Below are 18,135 nucleotides of genomic sequence, written 5' to 3'. Positions count from 1 at the left end.
TTTTAACAGTTCCATCAGAATATTGTGCAATTTTAGTAAGATCAAGTTCATCAAAAACAGGTGGTGCAACTTGTTCCAAAGTCCATTCTTTGGGAAGAGTAATATCTTGCCATTGAATCATTTTAGGGACTTGGATCTTAGCATCAGGAGTGGAACATTGAATCAACATAGTTTTTCCAGCAGGATCACGTCCTCTAGACCGAGGAGTTAGCTGGGAATCAAGCAATCTATAAAAAATACGGTAAATAAGAGTAAAGGGTCTACTACCATCATCCATATCATATCCAGAAGTCAATATATTCAATGTTAAAGCTTTAATAATATTAGGATCATCAAGAGCAAGAGCAAGATCAGGATAACAATCAAAATAAATAGGACCATCATACAAAGAAGCAGTAATCATGCCAAGAATGCTATCATTAAATTTCTTAAATCTAGCATCACGTAAACACATAAGCACAGAAGCATCAATTCCTTTTCTTGTTAAAGGTTTAACAGCAACTTGAACCAAACCAATGTGTAAATATTTAAGATTTTTCTTGGACAAAAACTCGTTAATATTTTTCTTGGAAAATAAACAACATTTTTCATGACTACAAGAAATAGAAAAAGTTTGTTCAACAGTTCGAGCTCTATATTCAGAGAAAATACTTTTTTCAGTCCAATTAAGATCGTAAACAGATTTAGTAGAAACTTTAGGAATATTCCATTTTCTAAAATCTGGGTACTCACTTTTTTCAACAGTGTGGTCTTCTTCGTTCACAATATCAGGAGGACAACTAGTCCTAGAGCTAACAGAGGAGTCGGATCTCCACATCCTATCAATATCTAACTTAGTTATAACACTCAATTATTATGTTTTTCTCACAACCGTTGCATTTCGTAACACATACCGGACATCAACCCTATTCCTCTCACGCCCTCACGCTCTCCTGGCTTCACGGGCCTTACTGTTCGGATCTGGGACTTTTTACAATGGCGGTGGCGCCAACGACGGTGAGATCGACACAACAACGAAGTATCACAAGGTCAGGTAGACACGGACAGAAGATGAAAGACACAACAACAAGCCAAAAAGGATCATCATCAGAACCATCTTCATAATTAATCAAAAGGCCTAGGAAAGGATGGGTTTTTTCATGTACCCTGAGACTGCTCCCAAAGTATTTTCCCCATTTCTTTTCTAGGTAGCCTCTGTTGGGGCCATCAGGTTCAACAATAGTAGGAGCAATTGAAACAAGAGTTTTGAAATGTTTTAACCAAAGATCAAGATCTTTAGTCATAGCCTTGCTTTCAAAAATACAAGTTTGTACTTCTGGAGGCAAGTTGGCAACAGCACTTTTAAGAAAAGATTGATTTTTTAAACTCAATCTAGCAAAATCAGTACCCATTATAGTAGTCCTGGTTCCTAGTTACAAGCTTTGTAGTGAGATATCTTGATCTAAAGAGGTCCTAGAGAGAGTTCTAAGGGAAATCCTAGAAAAAGATTCTGAGTTTAATAATAAGGGACAACCCCCCTTATATAAGTGAATAAAGTAGTAAACAGTACAAAGTAAATAATGACATTTTACTATTTACATCAGGACCCGTGAGGGGCAATAGGAGCGCAATATCCGGAAGGAATCAAATCGGCTTTTGAGACCGAAAGTAGGTTGGCTGGTAGTGCCAAAAGTATCAGAATAATTTTGTCTTTTGGAATAGTCAACAATAGATCATTATCAGGAAAGTATCGTCGGCAAATAGTAGCATCAAAATGCTTCTAAGTGGAAGCTGCATCAGACGGGTAACCAGCATAAGGGTCTCCTGGAAAGGGATCCCATGGGGGATCATCATTGCATTCATGTTCATGATAGGTTGAATATTGGTTGCAGAAACCGCAATACATTAATGGTTCGTGAATAGGATCTCTTGTGAGGAATATTCTTGGGTCATCATGTTCTACCCATTGTAAGTGTCTGACCGCAGAAGTATAAGGTTTGTTAACAAAAACATAAATTCTATCTGTGCAGCCAAAGAAATGGTAGTCTTTCCATAATTCTTCGGAGACATCAAGAATTCGATTATTAAAGTAACTTCTCCAACATTCTGCAAGAGCATAGGGATGTCTATGAGAAACATAAGCATTGCCTTCATACCATTGGCCTTGGTGAGTATATCCATTAATAAGAACAAGATGCTTGGAAGGTTGAACATTCATCCAGTTATTCTTTTCCCATTTGGGTAAAGTACTCCAACATCGGATTGAAACATAAGGGGTTGCTGCAACATCTGCAACAGCCTTTTGGATAATATTAGGGAACTGGTTAATTTGATTATGACTCGTTAATTTGATGAGTCTAACAAAACCAGATTCAAACATTTGAGAAAGCCAAAAAGGATCATCATCAGAACCATCTTCATAATTAATCAAAAGGCCTAGGAAAGGATGGGTTTTTTCATGTACCCTGAGACTGCTCCCAAACTATTTTCCCCATTTCTTTTTCAGGTAGCCTCTGTTGGGGCCATCAGGTTCAACAATAGTAGGAGCAATTGAAACAAGAGTTTTGAAATGTTTTAACCAAAGATCAAGATCTTTAGTCATAGCCTTGCTTTCAAAAATACAAGTTTGTACTTCTGGAGGCAAGTTGGCAACATCACTTTTAAGAAAAGATTGATTTTTTAAACTCAATCTAGCAAAATCAGTACCCATTATAGTCTTTCTATCCATTGAATGGATTTCCTCTTTGCCAAAGAGTTGACTAATCATGTGTGATTCATCATGATGGTTTTGAGCGTAAACAAGGCAATTAAAAATTTGGTCGGCAAAGGCTGCATTTTCAGTATTAGGGTCAATAATTTGGGTAGCAAGGTTAACAAGGTGAATTTCAAGTGCTCTCATGGTTTTGTTGAATAGTTTGTGGTGGTCTGAAGAATAAGCAGCTTGAAGATTGTCTAGAATGAATTTAATGGAGTCTGGTAATTCACTATAGATTCCATTATGGAATTGCAAGTCTGTGTTCAATATTTCCTGCAAAGTTAATATGATATCACCACTGGAATATGTCACCTCTGGGGACTTACGAAGGGATGTTGCATTACTGGATTTTACTCCAGAAGATGCGCCTTCATGCATTACAAAAGGGTATCCCACTGGGAACCTTTCGTCTTGAGGAAAGTCCTGTGCAGGTGCTTTCCCCTTGTCCCTCTTCTTTGCCGAAGAAGTCATAATATTCCACTTAGTAGTGGTAGTATTAAATCTTATTTTGTCCTGCCAAGTAAGGGAGAGGATGTTAAGCCAGTTGGCTATAGTTAATAGGATAATAGAATATTTTTTTGAAAAGTGTGAGTCAATAGTATCAATAAAATTCTTTTGAAAAGTATGTTTCAAAAACCAAAGTTTAATAAGAATATGTAATAGTTGTGCCGGACAATGAATGTTGGAATGAGCATGATTATGTTGGAGAATTTTGTGGAAAGAAAGTTGGAGAATATTTTTGTAGGAGGATATCATGGTACGGGGAGTTTTGGACCAAAGCGAAGACTCGGTCAAAAGTCTCATGCAAAGAAGACTTTCATGAGTTTTAGCATCCGTAGGAATTATAGGAAAACCTTTGGTGAAGATATGCCTTTCACTAGGGGTTTTGTCATCATGCAAGGAGTCAACAAAAGAGATATTCATATTATCATGGTATCTATCATTCATCAGGACACTGTGGCAGTCGGCAATAATTGTTGGCAGCAATTGAGTAGGGCTATCCTTTTGTTTAATAAAGTTAAGATGTTTAATATGGGTTTCACACTTTGTACAAAATTTGAATTTTACTTTTTGTCCAAAGGGATCAGTAGTAATTCCATCATCCTCAGTAAGGAAAGGATACAAAGAGTTAATAAAAGGCAAACCAAGAATTACTTTATCAGTCATATTCTTAACAAGTACAGAAGGGATCTTAAAGTAAACATTATCATGGCAAACATGAGCATTATTTAATTCATATTTTATTTTCATTCTAGTTCCATTAGCAGAGACTAATCTTTCAGTAGATTTTCCAAAATATTTAGAAGGAATCAGTCCTTCTTGAATACAATTAACATCAGCACCGGAATCAATCATAGCAACAACATCAAAAGCATAATCATGAGCAACAACAATTTTGACTTTAGTGTACCATTTGGGCAGCATATGTTTAACAAGAGACAGTTGATTGTCAATCAAATTAATCAAAGTTCGATTAGAAACATTACCAGAAGGAGAAGCTTGTTGATCAGACTCGTCTCCGTCCTTTTGCTCATCATCATCAGATTGGTGCTTATCCATAGTTTTATCAATTTTTAGAATTAACAATTTTTGTTTAAGATGATCATTATCATGTTTAATAGTTTTAACATCATTTTTTAATTGGATTATTTCTTGTTTAACAGTTTTTATTTCATGTTGAAGATCATTAACAGTTATCTCTTTTGATTTATTTTTATTAAATCTTTTCAGAGTTTCTTCAAAACTTATCGTAGAATTAGGTTTTTTAACCTTATCTTCTTTTGTTAAGTTTTTCAAAAACTTATCAAGATAATCTTTCTGCAAATTAGGATCTTCAATTTTACTTATCATGGTTAATAGTAAATCATCATTCTCTTTACTTTTGGTTAACATTTTAATAGATTTAATCACATTACAACAAGAATCTCTACCGCCAAGTTTAATATTAGGAGATTTAGAAACATCACTACGGGAGTGATAATCAGAATCAGATGAGGAGGAAAAATCCTCTTCAAAGGAATCGATTGAAATGACAGCAGATTCAAGAATTTGAAATAATTCATTTTGATCACTATTATTAATGTTCAACATGTTCAACTTATTTCTCAACTTACCAGGCTTTTGGGTACAGTCTTTACTGAAATGGCCAAATTTGCCACAGTTAAAGCACTTACCTTTACCTGATCTCTGTTTATCATGTTTTCGAAAAGCAGTTTTGTTTTTAGCATAAAAATTATTGGGTTTAACAAAGTGGGTTCTTTTATACTTTTTATGGGAATGACTTTTGTAAACCTTATCATGTTTACTTTTTCCTTTTTGCCTGGAAGGGGCAATAGGAGGTAAGCCATATTGTTCACAGAAATTACCCATTTCATATTTAGCTTTCTTTTTATCTTTTAACTGTTGTTTTAACCATTTTTCATCATTGCACATATTAATTCCAATTTTCTTAATAGTGCTGAAAATATCACCATAGGTTAAATTATCAAAGTCAATAGAATCATTTTTACCAATTAATTCATTTTTTACCTTATGAGCAAAAATAGGAGGCAGACCGTCAATAAACTTCTCTTTCCAATAAGGCTTCGTAGAGTCCTTTCTGAGCATGACTCTGGAAGTGAATACATCTTGGTACCATCTGTAATCAGACATAGTAGGACATCTCAAATTATTCAAATAATCAGAAATTCGAGACGAAATATTGGAAGGAGTACCAATAAAATGTTTAAGAATGGTGTAAACCAAAGTATTGACACCATCAGGAACACCACGGTTAATAGTTTGATCAAAAATAGGCATACCATCAGTATCTCTTTTAACAACATGTTTAATAGATTCTCTGGATTCTTCTGTGAGATGTGAATCCCACCATCCGCGAAGACAACCAGTAAAACCAGATGCAAGCAAATCAACAATATCAGGATGATCAAGGCAGACTTCTACTTCTAAAAGTGCTGCTTGTGCTATTTCAAGAAATGAGAAAGAAATTGTTTCTGATGATGATACAAATTCTGACTCATTATCTTCAAAATCTTCCAAAAATGTTTTTTATGATGACATAAGTTTACCGGAAATTAAAAGATTTGTTGGAAAACCCAATCCCACGTCTTTTACAAAAAACTGGTATACTAAACCTACTCCTCCTGATGTACAGTTTGAAGAAAGATCTTCTCAAACTCAATTTTCTGTTTCTGCTGATAAACTTTATGAATGGAATATTGATGGTTTGTCTGAACAAGAAATTATTAACACATACCAAAACTCCTAGAACTCTCTCTAGGACCTGAGCCAAAGTATTTTTATTAAATCTTTTCAGAGTTTCTTCAAAACTTATCGTAGAATTAGGTTTTTTAACCTTATCTTCTTTTGTTAAGTTTTTCAAAAACTTATCAAGATAATCTTTCTGCAAATTAGGATCTTCAATTTTACTTATCATGGTTAATAGTAAATCATCATTCTCTTTACTTTTGGTTAACATTTTAACAGATTTAATCACATTACAACAAGAATCTCTACAGCCAAGTTTAATATTAGGAGATTTAGAAACATCACTACGGAAGTGATAATCAGAATCAGATGAGGAGGAAAAATCCTCTTCAAAGGAATCAGTTGAAGCAGCAGATTCAAGAATCTGAAATAATTCATTTTGATCACTATTATTAATGTTCAACATGTTCAACTTATTTCTCAACTTACTAGGCTTTTGGGTACAGTCTTTACTGAAATGGCCAAATTTGCCACAGTTAAAGCACTTACCTTTACCTGATCTCTGTTTATCATGTTTTCGAAAAGCAATTTTGTTTTTAGCATAAAAATTATTGGGTTTAACAAAGTGGGTTCTTTTATACTTTTTATGGGAATGACTTTTGTAAACCTTATCATGTTTACTTTTTCCTTTTTGCCTGGAAGGGGCAATAGGAGGTAAACCATATTGTTCACAGAAATTACCCATTTTATATTTAGCTTTCTTTTTATCTTTTAACTGTTGTTTTAACCATTTTTCATCATTGCACATATTAATTCCAATTTTCTTAATAGTGCTGAAAATATCACCATAGGTTAATATATATATATATATATATATATATATATATATATATATATATATATATATATATATATATATATATATATAGATTTCAGTTTGACGCCCCTACGATTGTTCACATTCATGGACGCAATTAATGGAATTTGTGGTCATTGATTTGGATATTAGTGAGCGACTTATAGATGCTCTTGAGCAATTTCTTGTTGGCAACATGGCTGATGTTTTTTGTATACTTTGTAATTTTGTTGTGAAAAAACCCACATTTTTACTAAGCTGCCTCAAATTTTGGCCTTCAAATGGCAGCTATTGGCTGACAATGATGGATAGTTGGAAACAAAGTCCTTCATTTATGAAACTAATATCATTCTTAGAGATCCGAATAGAAATGTATGCTATAGTTTTGTTTGTTTGATTCTTTTGTTAGAGCATCCACATTAGTGGATGCAAAGTCTTGCATAATAGAAAAAAAACACCACATTTTGACCCAAAAAACACTCACATCAGTGGGTATAAAATTGTGCATTTATGCACAAGTGCTACAGTAACCGTGTATATATACACGGTTACTGTAGCTCTTGTATTTAATATTTTACATTTTTTTCTCTCTCCTTCACCTCACTCTCTCAGCTTCTCACTCTCACCTCTCTCTCGTTCTATCTCGGTCCCTTAGTCCATCAATCAGTCCCGCCACTCTCATCAATCACCGATTAGTTCAGCCTCACGCTCACCGATCAGTCCAGCACCGCCATTGATGAGTGAATCACAGCGCCGCCACTGATGAACGAAGAAGCAAGCTGTCGAAGAAGCAAGCTGTGCCACCTTTGCTCTCGCCGTGCCGCCGCCGATCACCGCTGAAGCTCACTCACTAATACGATCGCGGAAGCTAACTCACCGGTACGATCTCCAAAGCTTACTCATCGATACAATCTCCAAAGCTTACTCACCGATACAATCTCACTTACCTTTGATCCTTTTTAATTTTTTTGTTTGATCAATTTTAGATTTTCTATTTGATCAGTGGGTTTTGGGGTGATGGTGCTTGATGATGGTGGGTTGATGATGGTGGCTAGGTGAATTGATAGTGGGTGTGGATTGATCGTTGATGGTGGGTGAAGATGAATATTTTATTTGAATAAATGTATATAATAGACAAACTGATGTGGGTGTTTTGTAAAAATGAGAGTGTAAAATAGAAAAAAGTAGGTTTTTTCATACAAATTTACAAAAATTTTGCATCCACTGATGCATATGCTCTTAGTCAGTGATTAGTAAGATGTTCATATCTAGTGTTAAAAACTTGATTTGACAAAGACATTTTTATACATTGTATGGAGTGCTGATGCGAATCGATGGAAATTACATCTCCTACATCAGGCATAATGATGGATGGTTGTGTTTTCGTAAACACTGCGTTAAGTCATTTCTAACTTGTGAGTTGTGATAAGTTATCTTCTATAAACAATTCTATCTGAAAGAAAATTTACCACCTTTTTATAACTTTGAACTTAGCTACTTGGTTGAGAAAATTAAGCATAAAGAGGATCCATACCAAGGGAGTCAATACCGTACTGGAGGCTGTACCAGTTTAACTAGTGGTACGATATATTTCTGATACCGGTCAATATCGGTGTACCGTTTCGGGTTTACCGCTAGATATATATAAATAAAAATAGTATTTAAAACCCATATATATATATATATAAATTCATAGATTAAACTAATTTATAATCTTAAACCCAACACAAGCCCAAGCCCAAGCCCAAGCCCAAGCCCAAGCCCAAGTTTATACATCTATATCTATAAAAAAAATTAAAAATCAAGTTAAATTTAAAATACTAAGCTTACCTTTCACGCCTTCTCAAAAAAAAAAAAAAAAAAAAAAGAAAAAAAAAAGAAAAAAAGAAGAAGAGAAAGCTTACCTTTCACGTGAACTAGCTGAGGGCTTAAACAAAAAAAATAAAACAACTGACATTTGAGAGACATTTGAGAGGACTTTTACAAGTCTTAGGGGCTGGAAAATAATTTTAAAAAAAAAAAATCTGACATAAAAAAGTTACTTTTGACTTTATTAATAAACTTTGCAAGCTGTCATTGGCTGTTTAAAGAAGCTGAAAGCAAATCAAGGCTGGCTTCAGTTGGAGTGTTGGACGAACCAAGAAGAGAAAAGAGAAAGCTAATCAGAGAGAAAGATAACGTTGGAGGAAAGAGAGAAAGTGAACGCCGGAGGAAAAAAGAAAGTAAATCTGATAGAGAGAAAGAGAACGCCGGTTTTGCAAGTCAAGAAGATCATTCGATTGACGCCGGTGAGTGGAGAGATGAGAGAGTGAGAATGTTTTTTTTTTTTTTTTTCTTCTTCTTTTTCTTGTTTCGGTCCGGTATGCATTTACTAGCCGAAATGCGGTATTTTTTCCGGTATGGCCGGAACGATCCGGTATGACCGGTATTTAAACCAGAACGAAACAACCATCTTTCTGTACCGGTGGAGCTATCAGAACGGTAAATATCGGCGGTACCGGCCGGTACGGTACGGAATCAACTTCCTTGATCCATACATGCTCTTTTATGAGAAGGGAGACCCAAAGGTATGAATTTTTAATTTCTCATCTTATTTAAGTTATAATTTGGGAAAACGTGCACAATTTGGCTTACTAGTATAACTGTCTCTATTAAAATGTTCTTATTTTAATTCTTTGTTTGTAGATTGTGAAAGAGGAAGAACATAAGACTCTAATGGCACTTAAAATTCTAGAGGTCATATTATATGTCAGCAATCAAACGGTGAGTTTAGAGTTGAAATACACAACATCATTTGGATTACTGATTTAAGTGATAGTGTTGCCTAATGCCTATAACGAAAATGTTTTAGTAAATGAAGCTACGACATTGTTTTAAGTAGAAAGAAGCTTCTTTTACAGCTTTGTTCTTCCTCTCTACGCTGCAAGTCTATGATTATGTTAGCTGGGATCTTTTTTTTATTATTGTTATGGTTGTTGGAGATGTTTTGCGACAAGGGCTGAAAATGCAAGAATGACCCAAATCTCTGATTGGGTTTTTTAGAAGTGTTTATTGTGGAGAATCAAGCCCAAAATTCCAATTATATAATGAACAAAAAGGCTAGTGGTGCTTTGACAAAAGAGAATCAAAATGCTAATTACAAAAGTGCAGAAAAAGCATAAAAACATAACATGCTTGATATTTAGACCCACAGTCAACGAGAAAAGGAAATTGAGAGAGGTTGTGAAGAAGAGAGGGAAGGTTCCCCTGTACCTATATTTTCACCCCTAAGGTTCAGAATTGCGAGAATGTTTCCTAGCTCAATAGGTTTTTGCTCTCAAGTTTCAACTCTATGAGGAAGACGTGATTCAACAGGTCTGAAACTTCGACCCACAGTTAACGAGAAGAGGAAATTGAGAGAAATTGTGAGGAAGAGAGGGAAGGTTCCCTTGTACCCAAATTTCCACCCCAAGCTTTGGAATTGTGAGATTGTTGATTGGCTAAATAGGCTTTTGCTCTGAAGTTTCAGGTATGTGGGTAGAACGTGGTTAGTGCCTTTTGAATCTGATTGGGGCCTTTTGTTTTGAACTTGGGGGTGCTCTAAGTGATTGTTTTTTGGTCAATAGAAGAGACTTTGAACCACAAGGTATTAATCAAAGAAGTTATGGTTAGATTTGATTTAATTGGGCAAGAGGGATGCCTTGCTTTTTGTATAATTTGGGAAATAAAGTACCCTAAATTCATGGGTTGATGTTTCCTAGACATGGCAGGTCCTTGGAGATTGCATTTGGTTGTTGCAGCAGACAAGGCCAGCCACTTAGGGTTAGCTATGTGTTTTAGGCAAAAAATGGTAGAGCAGAATAGTTGGGCCACAATCAGCCAGAGCATAAAAGCTCTTTTGAGGTGGAAATTTTGGATACAAGACCTTCTCCAAGAGCCTAAGGTGTTATCATTGTCCCTTGCCCACTTGGTAGCACATTTGATCTGGGCTCATGCAAAAGATCCTAAAGAAACTAACCCATACCCTCCAAACCACACTTCCTCAATTTCCCCCATAAGTCACATTGGCTTGGGCCATGCTTAAAAGAATAAAATAAAATATAATACATGAATTGAGCCCATAAGAAAATCGGGCTTGGTTGAATCAGACTTGTAGAAAATGTGTCGCGAAAATGGGTATCAATAATATTCAAGGCTGTAATTATGGAGATTGTTACGCTAACTGATAGTTGTTAGTTAGGCTGGGAATCAAAAGATTATAGATTATTCTTAAGAAACTTTTTATAAATAGAGTATGATTGTATTGTATTGTATTATTTAAAGTGTTTTCCAATATAATTTCAGACAGTTTTATTCAGATTTTTCTCTCTACTTTCCGTTTCACCATTTCCTCTCAAGGTTATATTCTCACATGGTATTAGAGACTATAACCATGGCCTCCACATCTTCTACCAGTACTAATACACACCCTATTGTTGGAAATATAAGAGTGAATAAACAAGTTTGATACAAAAAATAGTATCCCAATTAATCAGCAAGAATGTAAATTAGCAATAACAAAATAAATATATGTAAATTTAGAAACAATCTCACAGTACTATAGAATCACACAAAGAGCGCTGTTCTTAAAGGTTGATTTGTGCCACTTGGAGTAAACTCAATACGATTGGTTCTCTAGACCAAACAACCCCCCCAAATTATAGCGTCAACCATTGTGATGGACGCACTACCACTCACAGAGGTTCAATAACAAGATCCTAATGCCTTTCTTTAAAACAAATATAAATTGTAGAAAAATATGTGGGAGAGAAAGAGAATAGAAATTGTGTATTTGGAAATATAGAGTACTAAAAAAATACTAATAGAAAAGGGTGTAGTGATGAGTATTATATAGGCTACTCATGACAATAATAGTTTATACTTATTGGTTACTAATAACCTATAAAAGCTCTATGGCTTTGCCCATTGATGTCATCCAATTTTGTAAGTGTAGCTAAGTTTGGTAAAATTTAATAATTAAAATCACTAGGGTGTTAGGGTTTGTCCACCAATATTGTTAAGCATCCACTATCAATCCAATTTAGTACACAATCGGGTAAGTAAACACAAAGTATCTAATTAGAAGATTTAGAAATAAGCCTTGTTAATAAAACTTTCTTTGGTTGATTATATTCATCAATTGTTCCAACAATTTAGTCTAGAAAATAATAACTTTGCTAGAAAAACTCAAGAACATTGCATACCCTAGAGGCAATACTATGGCAAAAGTAATATCTAACAAGATTACCACGTTTTATTAGAGAGATTATAAAACCCTAGTATAACAATAAGAAGATTCAAGAATAGACTTATGAAAGAATTAGAAATCAAATATCAATCTAATAAAACAATTATAAAAAGAGAACAATTGATTTCAATAATCAAAACATGAAAAACATGCTTGCATTGAATAGTGGACAACTTACAACATTGGAGATTCACCCTTAACCCTAGCTTAGGTTCTTAAACTTCCATAGAAAATAAAAACTCTTCAAAACTGATGAAAAATAACGTTTCCCAGCAGCCAAAAACATGGTTGCCTTTGTATCCCTTTATTTGTAACATTCAAAACCCTAAAACACATGCTTCCCAAAAAGGAAAATATAAAATGTCAATTCCCATTTTTCAACAATGGATCAACTTCTAGGTCAGTTTTGGCCTTTAATATGGCAAGTTTTGAAGTTTTGGTAAACTACAAAATTTTAGATCTTTAAGTCCTCTTTCTGTGGCAGCAAGAAACAAGTCAATCCGATATCAAAGTAAAAAGCTATGGCTAAAATACTGAAACTTGTCAGAATATTTCCATGCTAGGATTTTTTCCATCTTTGGCTCAAATGAATTTCTCTCTTTCCTTTTATGTTTCCACACATATTTGGCTCACTAAATTCTTCAAAAGCCACTTCTCAATTAATCTTTAGCCTTAGATTCTCTTGGCTTCATGTCTGCATGCTTAGCTCATTAGTTTAAATTTCCTACAAGAGGAAAATACACGTAATGAGTATATTTTAGAGAAAAATTGCAAATTCTCATATTTACATGTAAGTACGAAAGAAAAAAAATACAAAATAGATGTGATAATGCCTACCAAAACTAGGATAATATTGTACTTTTAAGCTATTATCACCCATTATTGCCCAACAACTAATTTTCTCATAATTGTCTAAAAGTGTTTGGAACACTGACCCACACCAACACCTATTAGTCACACTCTTTAGCCACAAACTCACTATTACTTCTCTCAAACATGTCCAATCTGATGTCAATCAAACTTGACTATACAAACTATATGCCATAGAAGAACTGGTTAGTTACTACTCTTGAAGCTTACTCTTCGATTGAACGCATTGATGGCACTGTTTCATAATCGTGTCAATTTCTTCTTGATACTCATGGAAACTAAACTACAAGTGTGAATCCAGAATTCCTAGCATGGAGAATCAAAGATAAGGCTTTTCTTTCTTTGATTAATTCAACATCGACTCCATAAGTGTTCTCACTTATCATTGGAATCACAAATTCTTGAGAAGTCTGGAATACTCTAGGACAAAGGTTTACTTCCACTTCAAGAGAAAATATCTTGAATCTAAAACTTGAGTTGAGCTACAAAGTCTTAAGAAAGGAAGTGAAACTATGAATGGATTCTTGCAGAAAATCAAGAAAGCAAGAGATAAACTCCTTGCTATTGGAGTTATTACTAACAATGAAGAATTACTTTACATTGTCACTACTCATCCTCATCATGATGTATGCAAACTAAAAAAAATCACTTTATGGCCTAAAATAAGCTCCCAAGGCTTAGTTTGACAAATTTTCCTCTCAACTCCTCCATTTGGGGTTTCAGGCCTCTTTTACAGACTCTTCTTTAGGGCCAATCTTGATTTGTCTTTTCGTTTATGTTGATGATATTGTCCTCATTGCTTTTGAGCTCAAAGGCCTTGGGGATCTCCATTACTTCCTTGGTCTTCATATCACTCGTACCTCAAAAGGCCTATTCCTCAATCAATCTAAGAGTATGTTTGGATACCACTTATTTTGCCGAAACTGAAAAATTATTGCTGAAAGTACTATAAATAAATGTAAAACTTAGTTGAAATAGTGCAGTAGAGCCTATAAATAGTGCCAAAAAGTGCAATGAGACCCATGAATAGTAGTAGAAATAAGTTGAATAGTGAAATAATTTTCATTTTTCATTCTAACCCAAACGCACACTAAATATGCTCACAATATGCTTTAGTCTAAGCCTACTAAAACACCTTGTGCTCCTAATCTACGTTTGATTTCCATTGATGATACTCCCCTTGTTGATCCCCATGTCTATCATTGGGAATCCAAAGCTTATAGATTATTCTTAAGAAATTATATAAATAGATTATGATTGTATTGTATTATTGTTGACACCCCATTTTGCAACCCGCATTTAACCTTACATGGAGGGTAAAATGGTAGTTTCATCTTAAAAATATGCATCTTGATTCTAGTCATTAGATCCTTAATTTCATTTTATCAAAATGATCTTGATGTTGTAATGACCAAATCGACTAGTCATAAGCCCTAATCGGACCATCAGATTGAAAATTATCATTAAATCAAGTTTTAATGGCTGAGATGCACTATCACAAATTGAGTCTGACTATATGTGATTATGAACAATTGATTCCAATTGGTTGTAATTATAATCAATTTGAGATTAATGACGTGTCATAATTTAATTGGTTAGAATTACATTTTATGGTAAGGTTGCACACACTTAATTAATTAGATAGTCAAGCCTTAATTATTTAATGAGTAATTTGTGCAATTATCTTTTAATTAGGGTAATGTGGAACTAATTAAGTTTGAAATGGGAGTGATTGGAGCCTGTTAATGTTAGTAGTGCTGAAATTATTTTCTAACAAATGACCTCTACTCACAATTTCGTTGATATCTCTCAGAATATTTTGACTTTGTGAATGAGGTTAATTTTCTAAGAAACTAGACATCCGGGGCTTTAATTTGAGCACAAGAATGAGACAATTCCGATTAGAATTGAGTAAGATAGGATTTTTTTGAAATTGGCTCTATAGGCTATACAGTAGCTAGGGGAAAATCGAATTTTGCTTGCTCCCCACTCCCACCAATTTCTACATTTAATGTACCAGATTTCCCCAAATGCTAAAATAAGGTCTAGGTTCATGATTCTTTGTCAACCCTCATTAAATAACATTCCGTTCATATTTTCTCCACCACTACTATGTGCCCGTTTGGTTGGCCTTTTAGGGGCTGAAACGCAGCTTTATGTAAAAGCTAGGCTTCTTTGAGCGTTTGGTGACCCAAAAATGCAACTTTTGGGTAAAAGTTGCATTTTGGGCCAAGGCAAAAACACCCAAAACGCTTATGAAGGTCTGGAGCTCCATAAACAAAAAAGTTCACGAGCGTTTTCCAGCTATCCGTTGGCTCATCCTAAAATTACTGAATTACTCAGCCCCTCATTCCTCTCATCTCATCTCTCTGCTCCGCTAAAATCCCTGAAGCTTCATCTCTTCTCTGCTCTGCCCTCTCCGTGCTGCTACCAGTCTCTCCGTGGTAAGTCTCCATGAATCTTCTTCCTCTTCTTCTGCTTTCTTTGTCTTCTTCTTCTTCTTTTTTGATATGTTTTTTTTTGGGCTCGTCCTAACAAAATTCGTTGGGCTCGTCCTAAAAAAATTCAGATCTTGCATGCTTTGTTGTTGCTAATGGAGAATTAGTTCTCTTGCCATGCTTAATCTCTTCTCTGCTCTGCCAATCTTCTTCCTCTTCTTCTGCTTTCTTTGTCTTCTTCTTCGTCTTCTCTGATCTGTTTTTTTTTTTAAATTTATTTATAAGACTTTCTGATATGAGAAATACATTTTGAAGGTAGAGATTTGATCAACAAAACACCAAGCAACATTGATCTGCTACCAAAAACCACCAGGTACCAACACTGATCTGAATTTTTTTTTTTTACTGAATGTGGGAAAAAAAATTCCAGATCTTGCATGCTTTGTATTGAACTTGATTAATCGTGATTGATGTTCAGACTTTTAGGATTTTATTCTCTTTTATTTTGCTTTTAATGTTATAGATTACAATTACAAGTTATTTTCTTTGCTAGATCAGGTACAACGTTTGTATTTGATGTGATATATTATTGTATGCAAGTCTGACATTTGTGTTTTATTTCATTGTTTATTTATTTATTATCTGGGGTGTCCATGAAAATTGAGTTGGTACACTGTGTTTTACTTAAAGATTGTAGTTTTGTGAGGGGAAATGGCTGTTATGGCTTGTGGTAATGGAAATTAATGAGGTCAAGTTTTGGAAGCTGAAAATTCATTTGTATTCGGGGTAATTTATGTTGATGGTCTAATTTTTATTACATTGTTTGTTGTTTTTATAGAATGGCTGTTATTGCTTGTGGGTAATGGAAAATTAATGAGGTCAAATTTAGTCTTGGAGTGATTGATTTATGGTGATGGTTTAAGTCAGTGTTTGCAAAAAATTTCAAGTGCCATGATATGCTGACTTTGTTTGCTTTCTTGTGTGAAGTTTATAGCTTGTTATGGGTTGTTGATTAAAATGAAATGGAAGGGAAGTTGCACATGCGTGTGCAGCTGATGGGGCATGATATGCTACTGCTGCTGATGGGCTGCACATGCATGCCCCATCAGCAGTAGCTGATGCATCAGCAGCTGCACCCCAATAGCAGCAACAGCTGATGCAGTGGGGTGCAACTGCTGATGCAGTGGGGTGCGGCAGCTGCTGTTGCTACATCAGCTGTTGCTGCTGGGGTGCAACTGCCGATGCAGTGGGGTACGGCAGCTGCCGTCGCTACATCACCGTTGCCGCCGGGGTGCACCGCCGATGCGGTGGTGCGGCAGCTGCCGGATCACAGCACCATCGCATCGCCGTCGCATCGAGGTGCAGTGCCGATGCGGGGTGCGAGTGCATCGCCGCAGCGGGGGTGTGGCCGCCGCCGCATCAGCCGTCGTCGCTAGGGCATGCACACCCTGACAACATTCAATGAAATGGATTGTTATGGTTTGGCATAACTTTAGGCTAGAATTATTAGATCATGTTTGTAACTAGTTCACTAAATTGGAATATTATGTATTCTATTTTTTGCATTTCTTATGGTTGGTTAACTTTATAGATGGGTAAAAAGACCACTTCCAACCCCGAGGTAAAAAAGGCTAGAGCAGATTGGGATATTAATCTAACGTGGACAACTACTTTTTGTAACCTTTGTGTGGAACAAATTCAAGCCGGGAATAGAACAAAAGGTGCTGGCTTTAGTGCCAAAGGTTGGTTCAATTTGGTGACCAAATTTTGTGATGAGACCGGTCAAAACTATGATAAGGACCAATTAAAAAGTAGGTGGGATGTATTAAAAGGTGATTGGAGAGTGTGAGAATAATTGAGGAATCTTGACACAGGTTTAGGTTGGGATGCAGTGAAGGGAACGATTGCTGCTCCTGATTATTGGTGGGACCTGAAGTTGAAGGTGAGTTGAGTATTTTATTAATATGTAGTTAGTTGGAGATAGTTTTTTTTTTTTTAATATTATTGTTATATGAGTGAAATTACAATTACATTTTGTAGGAATTACCTAAAGCTAAAAAATTTCGAGAGAAAGGTCCACAGAATCTAGAACAACTTGAGATAAGGTTTAGGGATGTTGCAGCAACTGGGGTAGCAGCATGGACCCCTTCTTCAGATACATTACCTCCAACAATGCCAAAAGAGGGTGCTGGTGATTCAGATGGTAGCTCCGAATTTAAGGATAACTAATGTGACATGAGTTTAGACATTGATAGTTTGCAGCAAGGACATACTAGTCAATCACGTAGTTCAGGACAAAAGCGAACTAGTGAATCAATACCCTCACAGAAGAAAAAGAAGAAGATAGGAGGAGCTGCAATGTTAGACAATCGTATTAGTCAATTAATAACTGTATGTCAGAATAGGTCTGAAGGTACTTCTCGAGAGTCACCAAGTTCAATTGATAATGTAATGGCGATTGTGAGAGCACTTCCTGGAGTGGAAAGTACGTTTGTGGTTCAAGCTTCCATTATCTTACTAAAAAAGACACGTAGGGAGATGTTCCTAACTTTCAAGGACCCAGAGTCACAGCTGGAGTGGCTATAAGCAATGATTTATAACCAAAAGAAGTGACTAACCTTCTGTGGTATTAACTATGTTGTATTAACTTTAAACTAAGTTAGCTATGTTGTATTAACTATGTTGTATTAGCTATGTTGTATTAACTTTAAACTAAGTTATGTGATATTTAGTATTAGCTTTGGACTAATATATGTGTAATGTA

At 35.2% G+C, this 18,135-nt stretch overlaps 1 protein-coding gene across 1 annotated transcript; it reads left to right on the top strand.

The window, feature by feature from the left end:
• Positions 1-16,962: 16,962 nt before the first annotated feature.
• Positions 16,963-17,912, top strand: LOC142621822 (uncharacterized). The gene is made up of 3 exons (XM_075795190.1): positions 16,963-17,113; positions 17,246-17,313; positions 17,412-17,912. Exons 1-3 carry the CDS (start codon positions 16,963-16,965, stop codon positions 17,598-17,600), a joined length of 408 nt encoding a protein of 135 aa, XP_075651305.1. The 3' UTR covers positions 17,601-17,912.
• Positions 17,913-18,135: the final 223 nt, after the last annotated feature.

The sequence above is a fragment of the Castanea sativa genome, chromosome 1, assembly GCF_040712315.1.
Source record: "Castanea sativa cultivar Marrone di Chiusa Pesio chromosome 1, ASM4071231v1".
Taxonomy (NCBI): Eukaryota; Viridiplantae; Streptophyta; class Magnoliopsida; order Fagales; family Fagaceae; genus Castanea; species Castanea sativa.
The sequence above is the reverse complement of the archived record's forward strand: the minus strand, read 5'-3'. Positions and strand labels throughout refer to the sequence as shown.

What these genes read in the sequence shown, in the direction of transcription:
- LOC142621822 (XM_075795190.1), top strand. Translation starts at nt 16,963, where the DNA reads ATGGGTAAAAAGACCACTTCCAACCCCGAGGTAAAAAAGGCTAGAGCA. An exon ending in TGCTGGCTTTAGTGCCAAAG is followed by an intron (nt 17,114 to 17,245) that starts GTTGGTTCAATT and finishes ATCTTGACACAG; the next exon opens with GTTTAGGTTGGGATGCAGTG. An exon ending in GGTGGGACCTGAAGTTGAAG is followed by an intron (nt 17,314 to 17,411) that starts GTGAGTTGAGTA and finishes TACATTTTGTAG; the next exon opens with GAATTACCTAAAGCTAAAAA.